The 16,600-nt window shown below is 36.0% G+C and overlaps 1 protein-coding gene across 5 annotated transcripts in view; it reads left to right on the top strand.

The window, feature by feature from the left end:
• Nucleotides 1–16,600, top strand: part of PDE1A (phosphodiesterase 1A) — a 165,335-nt gene that overhangs the window by 73,577 nt on the left and 75,158 nt on the right. The window contains exon 1 of one of the 5 annotated variants that reach the window (XM_075093668.1): nt 9,655–9,808. The exons of the other annotated variants lie outside the window; for them this stretch is intronic. Within the exon in view, the coding sequence (XP_074949769.1) occupies nt 9,753–9,808 (56 nt within the window). The 5' untranslated portion in view covers nt 9,655–9,752. Of the gene's footprint in view, nt 1–9,654; nt 9,809–16,600 lie in introns of those variants that run through there. 5 annotated transcript variants of the gene reach the window in all.

Here is a 16,600-nt window from a genome sequence, read left to right as displayed (position 1 = left end):
ATCCAGAGTACAGTGCAGAATAGTACAGTGAGCTTTATACCTTTCCCTGAAAGCTAAGTATTAAAAAAACCAAATCTCTTAAATGTATTGCACAGAGTTCTGTAGTCTGTAGGTAAAACCTTTTGATGACTTGCATAGGTAACTGGGGGTTAAAAAGGACAAGTATTTTGCTGGTGCATATAGTGCCAACAGGGTTTCAAATTGTGAATTATAAATATGTTAAGAATGACTAGGAGCAAGAAACAAAATGAGCAAGAAACAAAAAAGAGATCATCATGACATTTTATAAATAAAAGATAAAAGGTTCTTTACACAACAGAACATTATAGTGAGGGATTCCTTGCCAAAGGACATTGTGGATGCCAGAAGTTTATGTAAGTGCAGAAGGAGACTGAACAACTTCATAGAAGAATAATATATTTCTAGATATACAAAAACCATCTCTGTGTCAGGGAGTCCTTGATCCCCACATCGCTGAAGGCTGGGAGAGTATCCGATATCACTCTATACCGCTTAGGTTCTTTTTCTCTTCCCTGGACTCCTCCTTTTGGCCATTTTCAAAACTGCATACTGAGCTAGATGGACTTTTATTGTAACCCAGTATAGATGTATTTATGTTACCAAGAACAAAAATAAAAGTGTGTGATGTCAGTTTTTGCTGAAAAGCTTGTAAACTAATAAGATTTCGCCTGAAAGGCTGAAGAAAGGAAAAAAGAAAGGAAAGAGACCAATGGTGCTTGAGTTATGAAGATCTGTTTGATTTAAGATCTAGAACTTACAAAGACCCAAGGCATTTAACCAGAAGCATAATCAGGTGGGCAAAATTCATTCCTCTTTCTTGAAAGTCATCAGAAGCCAGTAATAACCACTGGGTGATTAAAGTTGTTCCACTGTGTTTAATAACTCAAAATTAACTCATACTCTTAGTTATCTGTATCAAAGATTACTTTAACTTCATTCAATTAAGTAGATAAGCAGCTATTTCATATCTTCTTTTTCAAGATCCCAAGCTTATTCTAGTTATTATAGCTTATTGTATCAATTTTCCCTCAGTAAAGGTAACTTTACATTGTGAGAAAGGAAAATTTAGCAACTGACCTGATAGTCATGAAGAAAGTTTTTAAAATGGCCTTTATTGGGTTGCAGATCATAGAATTATAGAATAATTCAAGTTGAAAGGGACCTCTGGAGGTCTGCTCTACCTCCACTCCCAAAACAGGGACCAATTTGATCAAATTTTTGCAGGGTATTGTTCAGCTGAGTTTGTAAGAAGAGGGTCCATTCTTGGAGTCCAAGGATAGAGCTAATAATATAATTTAGTGTTGTTCTTTTTAAAAAACTGTCATTAGCTAAAGAACTCTGGCTTTATCACCTTTTTCATGATGAATGATACACATACTTTAGCTGATATGTTGCAATGAAACATGCTTATCAAAGATGATACATCATGCTTACTGAATCCTGGGGCATGAACAACAGGGAAAGTACAGTAGTTCTTTTTTCCGGAAAATAATGTAACGTGGTGTTGAGAAGGCCTGGCTATTTCTTGTGTGGTAATGAAAAAACACAAATAGGCAAATGCCATTGCACCATAAAGCATAAATCAATGAAGTTTAAACACTGCAGTATTGAAGTTTTGAAATAAATCCTCCAAAACTTTAACTTGTACAAAAAGACTGGAAGAATTAAAAATATTTCACAATCTACATCTAGTTCCCCTATCAAATTCTGAATAATCCATTCTAATGTTGTGTGGTTACAGCATGATCTTTTTAACATTCAGAAAGGGATTTAAAATTAAAATCACCATTGAGTTTTATTGGGTAACTCTCCAAATTAAGGCCCTTGTGTCAAGCTACTCGGTTATGTGTATCCATTTACTTGGGGATATAGTGAGAGGGCACTGAGGTACACTTCTAGTAGGCAAAGGAACTGGCAAGCAGACAAGTTTTTCTATGAGGATCTTCTGACATGCCACCACGCACATTGCAGCCTGTGGTCTGTAACTAGTGAGGTTCTGTGCTTCGCCTCCCAGGAGTCTGCAGACAGTAAGCAAGAAAATCCATGTGATATCTCTGCTTGAAAAATATTGTGGGGGGAGGAAACAGACTGGAAAGAGTTGCTGATCACTGTTTAGCTTGAGCAAGAGCAGCTGCAAAATTTTATGCAAGTCATCAGAATAGGTGTGCTCAGCTGTCTGTTCTGACCCTCAGATCTGTGACGTTTAAATGTGGAAGTAGGCTGTTGACTTAAATGGGCTGATGGTGACCTTAGAGTTACACACATGATTAAATAGCCCGCTGACTGAAGGACTAATACTGTCATTTGTTTGCTGATATCTGACCCAATTTACATGTGAGAAAAAAACAGTTAAGAATTTAAGTTTTGCATTTGGTAATCAAACGTTTGAACTTCTCTGCCAAGCAATATGCACCTCTGACATAGCAGGAAAAATGTATTTAGCATCTGGGCAGACTGAATGAGAGACAATAAGGGAAGAGGCATCTGCTTGTAAGTACTTTGTCTGTTCCTCCTTAAGCATGTGGGGGACTTCTGATAGTTTCAGGAAACTACTTCTTTCACTAGTGGCTTCATATGCCTTTACCATCATTTGTGGGTGGAGCTTCCCCCATCTGCACAGCAGATGAGGATTTTGGACAAGCTGTCATCACAGGAGTTCTTAACTGAGCTGTAAAATATCATATTTTAGGTACAAAACTTTTCAAGATCATAGTGAAATAAGATATATTTCACTTTGGTTCTGTGGAGTTTATTTATAGATGGAGACAAGATTTGAGAGCAATAAATTGTGGAGACTTTTCAAAAGAAAAATGTAGCTAAATAATCAGAGTTTCTTCATCAGTACCTTTCAGTGGTGTTCCTATCATTGGCATGTAAATACTAAAAGAAAAGTAAATGTTTTTAAAAGTATGCTTTGAGAATGCTTCTGAGGTTAGTAGTAAATAATTGTAAATACTGTAAATATTGCACATGGGAAACACCATCCGTTCATTCTCTGCTGTGGAGCTGTTTGTCCTGTTTAACCGCAAATGGGCTCGCTCTTTCTCAGAAGTTTTGTAATATTACATGTGGCCTCCCTCCCAGTGGCTTTCCAAGCAATTTTATTTCTGCATAACGAAATTGCTTTTTACATTATGAAAGCAAATCTTGGCATCAATACAACTCTGAACATCTAACACAAAATATGGCAACCTGTTTAAGTACTTATAAATAAAAGGCAGTAACTGTGGCCTAGTGTTGCAGTTTGCTAAGAGGCAGTAGAAGTGGTGATGGGAATTCAATCATTGTGTAAGAGGCAAGTTTAGGAAGGGCGGTTAAAGAAAATTAGCGTATGTGTCATTTAATGATACTGAAGTATTTATCTCATCCTGTGCAAGAACTTTGAAAACATCGGACAATTATTCTCATGTGGTTTGAGAAAAATTAAACATCGAGCATTATTGTGTTTTTGAGCATAACACTTATAAAATGATTTGTAGATTAAAAAAATCCTGTTATGCTTGCTTATTTTACTAGCAAAAAAAAGTCACTTTGGTAACAAACAGCAGCACTGAGTTATATAGCTAAACATCACTTGGACACAAGGATGGTCTCCAGTCATTATCTCTGTATGTGCACATATATTCAAATGACCCCAGCTTTCATGAGAGTAATTTGTATTTTGCAATATTGGAGAGTTATCATCAGTTCCATGAATTTTCTGAGAACTGGAGTACCACATCATGATTATTTTGAACATGATGCAGCTAAAAATCAATGCTTTTTTGTCAGACTGGTTATGGTTTCTGTCACTCTAGAATCATCTGTCTTTAATTTAAGATTTAGGAAAGATAATAAGGGTGATTTTCTTATAGTGAAAAGACTGACTTTACAGATTTATGACACTTCGATGGTTATATGTGGCTTACCCATTTTATTTTCCAATATTATAAATATATTGAATGAAAATATACCATAGTTTCCAATCAGATTATTGCCATGTACATTTTATATCCTTGAAATTCCTTTGCATTGAGTAATAAATTTGTCTTTCTTGGACTACTTGAGCTCTTGAGCTACTGCATTTTAGAGAAAAGGCAGAATACTAATGAGCAAAGTCAAAGAAAAATTTACTTTTTTATTTTTTTCAAGCTGATGCACTTTCTATATTCATTAATCCTAGATTTAATGACAAGAAATCTGCATTAAATAACTCCCTTTGGAGTGAAATTATTATTATAATCAAGTACCTTACTCAAAATTTCAACTTTTTTTCTCAATTTTTCATAATTAATATTAGTATTGTAGTTTCTTCAGCGAAAATGTTAGTTACCTGCAAATATTATGGATCTACCGTATTGTAGCAGTTACAATATAATCTGTTTTTTGTTATTTGCCTGTGCTATTCAGTAAGGAAATAAAATATGTAAATTATGTAACTGAATTCTGTTTGAATTTTGCAATGAAATGTAACATTTAAAGTTAGCTCTTCATTCATATTTAATCATCTGATAGGCTTGGCAGAATCAAATCCTCGAAACCTTTTTTGTTTGTTTTTTTTTTTTAAGCTAGAGAGTACTGTGACCATGTTAAGCAAAATAGAGATAACTTATCACAGAGTATGGCAGAAAGGTGATTTAAAGACTGGAATGCAAACATCAGGACTGGTGTTAGTAGGAAACACTTTGAACTTCATCTAAAAGTTAGGTTTGGCCAGGCAGGTAGTTTTCAGTAGTCAGTCACTGTGGTGTATTCAGGCTGTAGTTCTGGGCAATGTAGCTAACTCCCTGCTGGTTTTTCAGCATATGGGAGAAACACAGGGCACAGAGTGGCAAGAATAAGCCTGTGAGCCAAGAGAGTTGCGTTCTATTTCCCATGACCCCTGGCACCTATCTTCTCATGTTCCTCAGTATCCCTATTTGTAGAACAGAGATAAAATTTGGTGTGTAAGTCTCAAATTGTTTATAAAATGTCACAATATCCTTGGATAGAAAGTGGTATGAAAATATAATCTATTCTACCAAATGCAATCCCACACTACTAGTCTTTTCCACTCTGTACCTTAATGTTTTAGCACAGCTAATTTCTATGCAAATAAACTGTCTTGACAAAAATGAAGACGTTAACTCACAAGAAATAAGTACGTTGATGATAGAAATTCATACAGCCCTCGGCAGACAAGTTTATATGTAATTTACTCCTAGGTTAGTTTCCAAATAAGATGCCTTGGGATTGAAACACTTTTAATAGTTTGGGTTGTTTTTAAGTTTCCATGAATTAAAAGGAAAATAGATTAGGAAATTTAGATAACCTACTGGTTCTAGCTATACAGCATAGAAACTCTTAATCATGTGTTCATTATAAAACATGAAGAATGACTCATTACTACATTTATATGAATTGCTGCTTTTTGCACAAGACTGAATGTAGAAGCCAAATAAATATGCAATATTTAAATTTTGAGAAGTTAACAAAACCTCTTTCTTTAACTAGGAATAAGAAATTGGCAGGATTCTGTAGAATCCTTAGTAAACTTTTAATGGAGATGTGACTAACTTGAAACAGCTTTTAAGATTTTGACAATAGAGCAACCCTTTCCAAGGTGGCACGGTTGGGGTGAGGGCAGAATATGCAGGTTATAAAAGATGAACAAATACCTCATTGCTGATTCTGTAGGATCTTCTACTTGTAATTCTAACTGATGAAATGTGACAAAATTACTGCAATTTCTTCTGAGAGTAGCCATTCAGTGATTGTTAGATTTCTATTTTTACGAAAGGTTTCCACAAAAAGTTACTTTCGCATAACATATGTTTTGTCTGTGAGCATATGCTTTTTTTTTTTTTTTTTTTGAAAACCATCTTTTAAGCTGCAACTTATTTTTGATTTTGGAAAACTCAAAAATCAGACCTGACATCTTCCATAAAATTCTAGATTCTTTCTAAAAGCACGTAGTAACCTAAAATCACCATATTTGCACATCTACATAAATACTTTCTAAAGTTAAAACCAAGCACAATTCAGGTTCATATCTTTCTATTTGAAAATCACTAGGTCAAATTCATAGTTTTAATGTCATGACCCATCCTTGTTGAAAAGCATAAAAATTACAAGACGAGGTTTTATTTTACGGTTTAAAGTTCAGATTAAGACATAATTTAAACTATCAGCATGTGGCCATAATGCATCTCCTTGCTTAAAAGCAGCGTGAGTTATAGAAATATTAGATGACGTGAAGATGAGAAGGAAAAAAATTTCCCTTGCGCTGAATGTCCTTGCTTAGTTAGTAAAAGATGTGAACTGTAGTTTTTTTTTCTCTTGCTCCCAACATAATTTTTTGTATTTTACCTTCCTGTGAAGAAATTATTCTGGCTGGGGAATGTGCAGGGCATGAGTGTCCCTGACCTTGAAGGGAATTCCTCTGTCAGGACACATAAGACTTCAGCACTTTCAGGCCTTTGCAGCTGCCCTGTCCCAGCGTACGCTGAATTGGATGGTTTTCAGGCAATTCAACAGGCTCATTCACAGCAAATGAATAAACGCATCTTGTAGCAGAAAGTATGTAAAAAGTGCCAGGGCAGTTAACTATTAATTAAACAGTGGCAGTTACTCTTCTCTCAGGAAACAGCAGGATGAGACTGCGATCTTCTCAGGTTTTCCATAGAAAATAGTCAGGAAAGGTCAGGGAGCTGGGAACTTTCATACACTTTTACTACCATTATACTCCTCTGCTGTTGCACTGGTTCTTTTTCTGTCTATTGCTTCTATTTTCTTCTGGTACCTGTTATTATGACTAAACTTTAGTAATGCCAGTAGCATCATATGCATAAGCAAAACTAAAATAAAATGAATATGTCAGACTGATGGATGGGTCCTGACATAAAAAGGTTGGGATGCTTTGAACTTATTTGGGGCTTTTTGAGCACAGAGAACTCTGAAGTATTTTGTACAACTGAAAGTATGATCTTACAGCTGACAAATGACTTTCTAACCTCTAGAAACACATTCAGAGACATATTGCTATGGAGACTCTTCTTCAGAGGTCATGGAGTGGCTAAGGAGTCTTTATATAATTATTGAGAGTTTGGTGCCAAGGCAGAATCACAAGCAAAAAAAACCCAAGAATATCCTCTTAATCCTCTTAACCTTTAGCTCTACTTTTCAGCTGACATTCGCTCATGTGGTACACACAGAAAACATATTATTCCCTGTTGCTTCTTATGTTTACCCCAAACATACAGTCTTTTTCAAAATCCATTTGACTATAGGAATTAATAGCCAAATTTAGATAAAACCATTTGCTTGGAATAACTGAGGAGTCTCTTAAAATTAGTATTATAGGGCACTTGGGTTTCTGGGAAGGTTTTATTTTAGTCTCCAGTGACGTGATATGGTATGCTGTGCAATTCAGCAGCAAAATAGCTGGCGCTATTTGAAAAGTACACTTTAGTAGTATTTTCCATTGTTCACAGATGAAGCTTTCTGATTTAACAAATAGTACTTCTTTCCTTTGGAAAGAAGTAAATATTACAATTATAGATTTGCAGCAGAGCCAATTCAAGTGTTCTCAGAAACACAGGCTAAACTTATTTCTGCCTCAGCATTGAGACAGCTGTGTCCAAGTCTCTATTATGCAGCTACCCCCGATGCTGTGCTGTGTGGCACTGGTGGCATTTCTGATGTCTTTTAAGTGGGAAAGAAATACGAGAGGGTCACTGAGATCTTAAAAGAGCTGAAGCAGGGGTCTGAATTATTTCCACGCCACTATTTTGCTCTGTCTTATAGACCCTTTGTATGTTTTGATGGTTTCCTAAAAAATAAAGCAGGCAGTCTGATTTTAGCGGAATAGATTGGGTATAAAGATAGAAGGATGTGTTTATTTACATTACTTTTATAATAACTTTTTAGGAGAAAACTTCTATATACCAATAGTAGTGCCATAGGCAGAAGCAAAATCAAATAACCTCTAGTAGCTGGGCGCTCTCTACAGCAGCATAAGATGGTTGTCTCCCACTTTGTACAGTGTTGCATGAATAGTGCTAAAAGAACAGAACTGCTGTCTGCTTCAGTGAGAATCTCAAAACCAGAATGTCTCAATTTAAGCATATAAAGCTACTAAATTACTTGCATCCATTCCACAGACATTTTCTACAGTCTGAACACATTAATCTTCTAGTCTGTAATAGATAAAATGGCATTGTATTAACAAATGTTTTCTTTAAAAAAAGAAAAAGGTATTGATCGTCCCTTTAAGGATGATATTTGTACCATGATCATTGTAAATATCAGAGAGACTGTTGAGATGTCTGTGAATTCTACAAACAGAAACCACCTGGAAAAGTTACTTTGATTGGTTTAATAAATTAGAGTGGGAATGCATAAGATGCAGATTCAATACATCCAGCCAGGATATTCTGGTAATTATCCACTTAGACAATCATTCAGTTACTTCTTGTCAGCCCCTGATTCCTTTTCTCCAACTATAAGTGTTAGCTTAGTATCCATCTTACTCATACACTTTGAAGTCTAAAAATATTCTTGGTGTGTAAATTACATAAGAGTTTTGGACCTCAGGTACAATCATAAAGCCTAAAAAGTGTGACTGAACATGATAAACTGATTTTTTTAAATTATAGTGTGTTTTTTTTTTTTAAATAGGGTAAAGTGATAAGCTATTTTTAAAGATACTATCACTTTATGTAGCCTTTAATTATTATCTCATTTCTGAAAATTGTCTTTAAGATAACCATCACTTTTAAACAAGTTCATCCTTTAGTTTCTTTCCCATGCTCACATAAAAATATCTGGATATGATTTGGAGGGATTTTAGGGTCAAATGAGCAGATGCCATGGGAAGGACAGGTGAGAGACTGGATTCCAGCTTTGGTTGTGATGAGCAGTGATATCAGTCCTGTTCCTTGGGGGCAGGTACCATCTCACACAGCTGACAGAAAAAAATCTCAGCTGGTGTCTCCCCAGGGAACAACAGCGTATGTCCTCGGTTTGGAGGGGCGAGGCAGGTGACTGGAAAGATTTTGTACTCAGATGGCAAAGGGGAGGAGGGAGATTCTTGCGCTGCAGCACAAAAAAAAATACCATACATTTTATCTAATGGATTTGGTTCCCATTTACATTATGGCCAGTACATTATTTGTCCAGCAGTGGAGGCAGATTTAATCTGTGCTTCCTTGATACCATGCTGGTGTTGTAAAAAGATTTTGGTGTAAGAAAGTATGTTGCTTTCCTATGCATGTTACTCACGTCTCACGCTTGACTGAGAAGCAAGGTAAAACCTGGGCACAGTAGTGAATGACAAGGCCTCCTTTGTTAAACCACATTATAATCACAAAAGGTGAAAAATGATACAAAACGAGGGATAATTGTGCTCCCGACATCTCAGAAGGCTGCAGTATATGTGCGCTTTCTCTGTCTCTGTCTCTCTGGCTTTCTCTCTTTTTTTTTTTCTGTTCTTCTCACAACACATGTACAAGACCAGGCTTTTTATGTCATACTGCAGCAGTAGCACCATCCCACACACTCTCTGTCTCTGAAGAAATGTAACCCTTCTCCCGTTTATCTTCAAGTAGATTTCAGTGATTTCAAACTGAATGTCTTCTGTCTGAAGGAGTGTATATCTGCTTAACCTGTAAAGAAATGACAGCCTAGGCTTGAGTCAGTCGCTCAAATACAGGCATCTAGTGCCATTTGAGACACCTAAAGGTGCCCGAGTCATCCACCCAGGGCTGGCAGATATGACACAGGACCTGCAGGACACCTGCGCTCTTCTGGAGCAGCAGCTGGGGACCAGGTGAGATACTCCAGGGCATCTCCAATGGTGCAAGATGCCTGTATTAGATAACTGATTTGAGCCTCCTGTTTATGGGCATAATGTATATTTAATGTATAAGATGACTGATCAGAAATTAAGTTCCTGGTTTTGTTCTTGTTTTATTCTGAGGCCAAGTTGTACAAATCTATAATTACGTCGTCTCCCTCTTGATGCTAATGGAACTGCTTATACACGTAATTGCTACTGTTGTGGGTAAAATGTACATGACTGAGTTCTCCAGTCTCCAGTTCTGGCTATGCAGCAGCTGTTCTTGATGGGAACTTTGATAAATGACAGACCATTTAAAGTTTGTCTTGTTCACAATATTAAAAGAGCAAAGCCACACAACTTTTAGAGCTAATAACTAAAAATGAACATGTATATTTACACAGAAGGCTTTGCACTTTAGGGCTTGTAAAATCTTCTCTCAATTCTGGCGGCATACAATTTGTGAAAGAAGCAAAAGACTAGATTATATAGCATCTATCTCTGAGACTAGATTTATGTTTGTGTGCCAGAACAACATTAAGCAAATCCTCTTCTTCCTGCTAAAGAAGCTAGCCAGTTTGTAGCTCTCAAGAATTTTCTTTTTTTCAGTGATAAACATTACTTTGAAAACTTTTCCATGCACCTGGGTACTGACCAAAGACAACAAAAAACAGAACAGGAAGCTATAATTCAATTCTTTACTACATGGAAGGCTTTGCAGATGACCTAAACAGCTACATTATTTATATGCACTGGCTTTTTAAAGAGGTTGATATGCTTTTTTGGCTGATGGAAGGGGAAAAATCTGTCTCTTTTGGTGTATTCTGTGTATATTTAATTGGCTTTTAATCCTCTCCATAGTTACGTGCCTATATTGCTTTTCCTTCTATTTCAGAGAACAAGACAGAAAAACGGCATAAAGCATTTCCAGTGAGATGCCTTTCAAACATACAAACATTGTGGCTGCACAGCTTTAAATGCTGAGGATTTAGAGCAAAATCAGTATAAGATTAAGTTATTACTTAAGCATTTCCTTATTTGAGATGGATATTAGGAGCAGTTGTGATAAATTATATTTTTATTATGAATGTTGGTTGGGTTTTTTTCCATATCTAAGGTTGATTATCCATTTTGTTACTACTTTTTCAAGTCTGATTTAGGGTTTTCTTAATATTTGGAATGTTAACATTATATCAGAGCTGAAACTTATGGCAAACCTCAAACCTGAAGACAGACTGGATTGCTTTGTAGGTTGGCTCCTTTCCTCTGACCTAGCTTGAGAAAGCATGCAGGCAGCAAAGTGACTTCTGGCACTGCTTGTTGGGTCATGGGAGGAAGCCAATTCCTCTAGTACATCAGGTATATGCAATTCCTTGGAAGTGCTTCCTTTACAATGACACGTAGAAATACATCTCAAAAAAAAAAGAGATGGAGGGAAAATTATTCATTCGCTGTGACAGCAGTTGTTCTTTTTTTTTTTTTGCTTGGAAAGATCCCAGACATTTTCAGTTACATGACCTCTCCAGCTGATACTGATGGCCAACTATCTGTACAGGCAGGTTAAAGTTCAAGGGATCTTTTGGCATCATGCCAGTTATGATTCTTCAAGCAATTTAATACAGTGTTTCTTTCTGACATTTGTAGATATTTTCAGTTGATGTGTGTCTCTCTAGAGATAAAGAACTGAAGCTGAAATTTTCTATCATTCTGTCAAAAATGACTGAACAAAACAGGAACAAAATCTACATCCTGCCTTCAGGAACTTTTAAAATTTCTGTGGAGTAGTTACAGTATGCTTCAGTTCTCCAGAACCTTTATCTTTTTTTAATCCATCCAATACTCCAGTCTAGAAAATTCGTCTTCTAAGCATACATTGATAGTATGGGATCAAAACCTGCTAAGTAATTAATATTTATTGCAGTTACTGGCAAGAGGTGTAAAATGCAGAAATCCAAATCTGTTGAGGTGAGCAGATCTTTAGATCAGGTACGTTTGCACAAGATAAAAGGCTCCTGCATAAGACATCTGTCCTCTTCTAGAGAGATGACAATTATGTGTCCACTCTAGCTGGCTCCATAGAGTCAGCTGGATCACCAGATTAAATTTTGAATCTATTTATGTAAGTGGATAATTATTCCTGTTCTTTTGGAATTGGAGCTAACTTAGGTATTATAGTTATAATATCTATGTTTATGTGCAAATAGCTCTTACTAGGTGGTCTGAGCTTAAAATATAGAATTTGTCACCCTTTGTGGAGCTGAAAACATGTCAACAGTGGTTTAAAATAATGTTGATAATAATTTATTGATTAGCTTTAAGAGGAAATTTAATTTTGTAAAAAGGAACATAAATGAAATCTTACTAGGTTCATTTATTTTCCTTGTGAATTTTTACATATATGATATTTGTTCCTCCTTCTCTGTCAATGCTTTACCACCTGCTCCTCTCTGAAAAGATGAGTCGCTTGCCTTAAGTATGCACATGAAGAAACTACAGAATCATGAGTTAATATGCTTATTTTCCTAGCTGGAGATCCTGGTGCTTATTCCATCCTGGTGTCCTAGTCTGAGTGGCCATGAGCGAACCGGATCATAAAATCATTGAGGCTAGGAACTAGGACCGGACTGTTGTTTGTTGTTGGGCTGCTGAGAGTTCCCTGATAAAACAGACATTCAGGAATTGACTGATATATACTTACGTCAGCTAAGCAGAGGTCTAACGTACTTACTGATTTAGAGGAGCAGACCAATCCTTATCAGATGGCCCAGAGGATGATGCACGTGAGAATCAACTGCCGAAGACATAGAGCTGTTGTTTCATGTACCACTGCAAACCTTCAGAAAAAAGCAAAGTGACTGCAAAATGCTTCCACTGTTCTGTGCTCTACTGATAAGAGGTTTTTGACAAAAAAAAAAAGGCTTGCTTTTCATAAGAAAATGCTAATTATTCAAACCCAAAAGCTTTTCTGATACTGTATAATTTTCAGTGAAATTTTAGTTGGAAAAAAGATCCATACTTGTAGCCTACTTGATAACCAGTACATTATTTGGAAATTGCTTTTTTTTTGTTTTCTTTCTGGGATATATTGAAAGGTCTAAGGAAGTTTTTGTGGTTTTGTTTACTGTGTTAAGTAATATGAATGCGAATAGCATTAAATGTAAACATAAATATTAAATATTGAGATGGTGTAAATTCTGAATGTGGAATACAACATGTGACTAGGAGAACCACTGTAACACGTTGGTTTACTGTGATTACTACCAGATTAGACATTCTCATTTTAAATTTTAGATTGATAGCTAAATCTAGCAGCTAAACAAAACCAGTCCATTTCAATAGGAGGATGCTGGAAAATTATCTGCCAGATCACATAATTATACTGTCTAATCCAACAGTAGAGGAACTGCAAGGACATTTTTTTATTAATAGAGAGTACGCGCTACCATGAATCCATCTTACAACAGTGTTTGTCTTTTTAATAATTACGAGCAGCTAATTAAATGCAATGACAGGTCTAATAAATAGAGGTTCTATAGGTGTTGTGAATAGGATTATCATGACATATTTATCTTAGTTTCTTTTTAAAACTCAAAATCTCTAAAAGGTCTGAAAAACCTCTTAACTGACTTTTATAGGGTTCTTATAATCCTGTTTATAAAAGCAAAATTTCCATGTTCATTCGCTGATGTAGGTCCACAAAATACTGTTTAAAGATTTTTCTGTTTGAATCAGATTTATGAGACAATATGTTTTGGAAAAGTGCCACAGTTTTACAAATGTGGGATTGGGAAGTGATGACAAGATTCATAAAGGCAACTCAAAAACTGCCTTATTCATCACAAGAAAATGTTGAAGCAAATCTGAAGAAAAAGTAATTATAATTTCTGAAGCAGACCTAGACCTTACATGTATTAAATGCACGGGGTTATAAATTATAAAGGATGCTACTGAAAAACACAGTGATGTTTAAGGTAGCATTTATTCCACCACCATCAAAGAAAGGAAAATTTGGATTGCTTTATGAGACACCTAAAATTGGTAGTTTAAGACATAATTCTGAAGCCTTCTGCTGGTAAAAATCTGTTGGAGTTAAACGGAGTAGTGTGCATAAAAGGACTGGAAATTAAAATAATTATTTTTTTGTTAAAGATGTGTTTTCCTCTTAGAATATTTCATGCCATTTCAAAATAACTGTGCCATGTACTCAATTTATAATTTGGAGCTTGAAAGAGGCTACATTGCTGAAAAAAACCCAGCATCACAACAGAAACCTGCTATCCTGATCAAGTTCGTTCTGGGTAAGTAACAAGAATAGTGGTGAGGAAAGGAAAGGTTGTTCTCAGTGAAATTTAGTGCTAAGTTGCAAGACAGCATGGTACTTGTGTTGTTTGAGAAATACTTAAATAATGAATCCATCTTTGCATGGGAGAGCTGTTCTGTCTCGCGAGTCCCAGAGTCCCACCTTGCTGACACCAGTCGCTTGGCTCAGCTGCCTGCTGCATTGGCTTTGTGGGACACCACCATAGCTCTGCTCGTGCTGGTGATTTTCAAAGGCACCCATCTTGAATTCTTTGTCAGCTAGGCCTGTAGTGAAAAGAAGATATACTGCAGGATTTACTATCTTAAACCATATGATTTACGTTTTTTTGTATTTTCAGGTCTGAAACGTTGCTGGAGAGCATTATAAATGAACTAAGTGCATCTGAAGCATGAATTGTGCTTCATTGGTGACAGCAGTAAACTATCTTTCATGAACTGTTAATCCATATATCTTTAATATATGCATGAGGTATTCATGCATTTCTAAACAACTCTTCTTACCTGTCTTCATAATTAAAGTTGTTTAATGGCTTTGTAATGAAAATTTGAATATAGGCTGAACTAATAAAAATTCAGTGCATGTAGTCTTCACCTAGAAAACACTGATTTTGTCTTCATGCCATTATACCAAAATGCATCAGAAAACATGTGTGCTCATGTAAACTGATGTAACTCCACTGTGTTCTGTGGGATTCATGCCAACTAAAATTCTGACCTGTGATGACTAACACCATTACTGACATAAGCATTATATTGCAGAGAGATGACATAGAGTGAGGACATAGTTTCCTTCAGTCTTAGAGAACATACAATATTTCAAAATTACTTGCTTTGCATCAAGTAAATATTGAAAATAAGTACCTCTATCATCATTCAGACAGGACTCAAGAGTAGTCTGTAGGAAGCTGCCTTGCCTAGTGACTCGACTGTTATATACTTGCAAGAGTTTTACTTTCATACTGTTCTAGATAAGCATTTGAAAAAATTTCGTCAAATCATACATCTAAAATTAAACTGTAACTGTGTATTAATAAAATTCCTCACTATGTGAGCTATACAGTTTTGTGTAGTATATTTTGTAGATGAAAGACAAGCTGAGGGAAAGTGCCCTCTTAATGCTGGTACTCCTCAGTTCAGCCCTTTGGCACGTCAGTTTGAGTGCAGGGAGTTGAATGGCAAGAAAAATAACAAACCACCAAGAAACAACTAGAGAGGACCAAGCCCAGTTTAGAGCAAAAGTATCAAGGGACCTAAGTGAAGGAAGGCCTACAGGGGTGAAGTTTGTCTTTCACATGCCTGGCCCCAAGATTAGAGGAAATGCTAGATAGGTTAAAGGTCAATGACTAGAACATGAAAGTGGACAGTGGGCATCCATGAGCCCTGGCAGGAATACGTGGAGAGAGCAGGGAAGAGCCTGTGTTCGGTCAGAGGTGGAGGCAACCTGGAATAAATGGAAAGATGAATGGCAAAGCAGAGGAAAAGATAAAGGTTTTATTGCTGCAATCTTTGCACTTGCAATTATTTATCTTTGGGCTAAATTGAAGCACAAGTACTGACTGTTTTTTTAAAAAATCTGAATAGCTTTCATAGGATTCTGAAAAAAAGGGTCTGTAGATGTACAATGTGGTTAGTCTTGTGAGGTTAATATAGTTAATGAAAAAGAATGCAGCCTGGATTTTTGGCCTTAAAATGTTAGGACAGTCTGGTTGTAACCAGAGGTGATAAGCCACAGGGGTAAAACTCAGAAATCTGCCTCACACAGGAATTATTCCCATGATTAAATTATGTTGTCAGATTTGGGGGCTCACATCAATCTATGATCAAATATGTATCTGCATGTCAACCTCTTCTGCCTCTGAGTGGAATTAATTAATTCCTTCTGCTGCAAAAATAATTGAAACCCATGTCAGACAACTAGATAGTATAAATGAGGTCGTGAAAGTTTAGTAAATTTTTATGTCATTTCTGTAATCATGTTTGTGGTTGAGGTGCCAAGATCTCCTTTTTCAATATGTCAGAATCTAGCAGAATAACTGTGGTTGAGTAACTGCCTCCAACTCTAATAGCACAAAACAATTAGATCTTCTTTTGATTAATCCCCTTCAAGAGTTATTGTTGCCATTCTGTGAAATCAGTTTTGAAAAGGTTTATTTCTTTGTACTGGAAGAATATCTTACTTGGCTGTTTTGTGTTTGTTCATTTAATGGTGCTCCCATTTGAACTTTAGTAAGAGTATTCCAGAAGAGTGTCTGAGATTTACTATTCTGGATTAAAATTTAAACTACATGCAGCTGGCATGACCTGAAAATGATAATCATAGTGAATGAAAAGCTTAAGCGAGTATTTATATACTAGTACATTTTGCAAACAAGAGTAGAAAACCGTTATTTTATGGCAAAGCATACTTTAAATTACTACCTGGATTAACTTCACATTAAATCCGATTCACTGTAATACAAATGC

The sequence above is a fragment of the Phalacrocorax aristotelis genome, chromosome 5 (genome assembly GCF_949628215.1).
Source record: "Phalacrocorax aristotelis chromosome 5, bGulAri2.1, whole genome shotgun sequence".
Classification (NCBI taxonomy): Eukaryota; Metazoa; Chordata; class Aves; order Suliformes; family Phalacrocoracidae; genus Phalacrocorax; species Phalacrocorax aristotelis.
Note: the sequence above shows the minus strand (reverse complement) of the source record. Positions and strands in the feature narration are given on the sequence as shown.